General features: G+C 48.9%; 1 protein-coding gene across 1 annotated transcript; it reads right to left on the reverse strand.

Annotated features, from left to right (window-relative positions):
• Positions 1-853: 853 nt before the first annotated feature.
• Positions 854-1,810, reverse strand: LOC136996009 (olfactory receptor 5AP2-like). Its single transcript, XM_067317004.1, has one exon. The coding sequence runs from the start codon at positions 1,808-1,810 to the stop codon at positions 854-856; it is 957 nt and encodes a 318-aa protein (XP_067173105.1).
• Positions 1,811-2,675: the final 865 nt, after the last annotated feature.

A 2,675-nucleotide genomic window follows, 5' to 3' on the forward strand; every position in this document is an offset into this window, starting at 1 on the left:
ACTCTCGAAGAATTCAGGAAGAAGTGTTTGCACCAGCTGATGCCCTCAGCAGATGCAGCTGCTCATCTAACACACAGGCCACCCTCTGGTGCCTTCATGTTGAGACACAGTCTCACAGTTTCTTGGTGCCCCAGCTGTGGTGAATGAGCCACCTCCCACCTTCTCCCCTGAGCTCCATGGGCACCTCACATGTCCATGCATGACAGTGAGGCCCTTTCAGATGCCCTGAGGTTTGCCTAGAGCATCCACTTGCAGCACCAGGCCCAGCAGGTCCCTTCACTGTTTCCCCTCACTATCTGCCAGGAATCCTCAGATGTCTGGGAGACTCAAGGCCATCACAAATGACAGGGGACACCAGCATGTGTTTGAGCAACTCTACCAGGATGTGTGTTTCCATTGGACAGAAGAGTAATGAGGGCTGTGAGCTGAGGCACTGACCTCTACCCTGCAAATGTTCACAGCAGAGGGAGATTGCTGCCATCTGAGGAACTGGCAGTCAGGAAAGTACTGCTGGTCCCGATCTCCCTCCCTGTTCTCTCAGATTTCACCCCACATGAATTCCCTCTCACTACAGAAAAAGAAAATGACAACATTGCAACATTTCCCACCTACAGCAACACCGATTTATTGTCTGGAAAGGAAGCACTAAGAAAGGAATATTATTCCCAGTCTCTTCTCAACCGTACATTTAATTGCTAAAGGAAATCTATACTGCCTTCTCTTCTGTTTTCCACCAATATTCTCAGTGCTCTGTTCCTCTCAAGGGGTATCTAGTACGCAGCATATTATTTTCCACATTGACTTTACTACTTTGCAGAACCAGCGGTGTTTTGTACGCAGGAGTGTACAACTGCTATGAGCTCTGGGTGCAGGCCAGAGCTTTCCTGAGTGTTTTTTTCAGGGCTTCCCTGACCTCCCTGTTCCGCAGGCTGTAGATGAGGGGATTGAGCAGGGGCGTGAAGACAGTGTAGAAGAAGGAGAAGACTTTGTTGAGCTGCCTCAGCTGGGGGGTTCTGGGCATCAGGTAGACAATGATGAGGGTGCCATAGAAAATAATGACAACAGTGAGATGAGAGGAGCAAGTGGAGAAGGCCTTCTGCCTGCTCATGCTGGACGGGATCCTCAGGATGGCTGCTATGATGCACACGTAGGAGGCCAGGGTGAACAGGAAAGGGAAGACTAGATTAAAGAGAGATAGTGTGGAAGCTAGCAGTCTGACCACATTGGTGTCACTGCAGGCAACCTCTAGCAATGGGATAAAATCACAGAAGAAGTGGTCAATTGCACTGGGGCCACAGAACCTTAAATGGGATAAGAAAGGAATGACTACTGTAGAGGTGAGGAATCCCACTAGCCAAGACACTGCTGCCAGCTGTAGAGAGACCTTCCAGGTCATGAGGCTGGCATAGAGCAGGGGCTGGCATATGGCCAAGTACCGATCGTAGGACATGACTGCCAGCAGGTAACACTCGGTAACTACAAAAGAGGCAAAAAAATAGAATTGTACAATACAGCCCTGAGCAGAGATGGTGCTGTCCCCAGTCAGGAAGCTGGCCAGCAGCCGGGGCAGGATGGTGGAGCTGTAGCAGGTCTCCAAGGAGGAGAGATTGCTGAGGAAGAAGTACATGGGGGTGTGCAGATGCCGATCTGCCACCACCAGCGCAACGATGAGGATGTTCCCAACTACAGTCAACAAGTAGATGATGAGTGAGAGGAGGAAGAGTGGTGTCTGGAGTGAGGGGACATTCCCCACTCCCAGCAGGAGGAACTCCCATGATGATGTCCCATTGTTCCTTTCTGTTTTTTCCATATGGCATTTTTGTCTTCTGCGCTTTCCAGGAAGGGGATCTGTGAGAAAGGATATGTATTCTGCAGTTATTTTTAAGAAGAGTTGGGGAGAACACTGCTGACAGCAAAAAAATTAAACCCATGTTCTTTTGCTCCCTTCACATTCCCTTCATGGTTCCTGTGCACTGTGAGAGTAAGGAGTCCTTCCACTATGATGAGGATGTTCCCGACCACGGTCACCAAATCGATGATGAGCGAGAGAAAGAAGAGTGGTGTCTGGAGTGTGGGGACATTCCCCATTCCCGGCAGGATAAGCTCCATCACTGATATATGATTGTCCCATTCCCCTTTCTCCATGTAGTACTGTTGGTCTGCTATTTCCCCAACTACAAAAAAGAAAGAACATATGTTTCTGTCTATACTTTTGAAAGGATCTGTGAATGGCACTCTTCTCTTCACTTTGGATCTGTGGGTGAATAGAAAAATGGTTCCTTCCAGACAGCCTCTCCACTTATCCCAGAAGAGCCCCTTCTGACCACAGAAATGAACTGCCCCGTGGAGGTGCCTCTTTCTCACTATGCAATGAGACTATAATGTGCATTTGCTCACACTGAGACAGCCTTCTTCCATATGCTCAACCATATTCCCAGGAAGACCCAGTTTAGTTATGAAGAACAGAGATCCTCTGCTCTCAGGAAAGAGAAAACGTGTCAGAGAAAACACACACCACAGTCACTGAAAAAGCCCTTTGAAAGCTTTTATTGGGTGAAACATGCCATGGCAGAGACCCTGCTCCCTCCAAAGAGAAGGGTGGGCACTGCACAGGGAGAGTGGTCTCATCTCTCTGAAACACTCACTTTAGGAGGAAGGGATTTCCTCCTCCTTGC

The sequence above is a fragment of the Apteryx mantelli genome, unplaced genomic scaffold, assembly GCF_036417845.1.
Source record: "Apteryx mantelli isolate bAptMan1 unplaced genomic scaffold, bAptMan1.hap1 HAP1_SCAFFOLD_20, whole genome shotgun sequence".
In the NCBI taxonomy this organism is placed as follows: domain Eukaryota; kingdom Metazoa; phylum Chordata; class Aves; order Apterygiformes; family Apterygidae; genus Apteryx; species Apteryx mantelli.

Coding starts and splice junctions, on each gene's coding strand:
- LOC136996009 (XM_067317004.1), bottom strand. CDS start 1,810: ATGGAAAAAACAGAAAGGAACAATGGGACATCATCATGGGAGTTCCTC.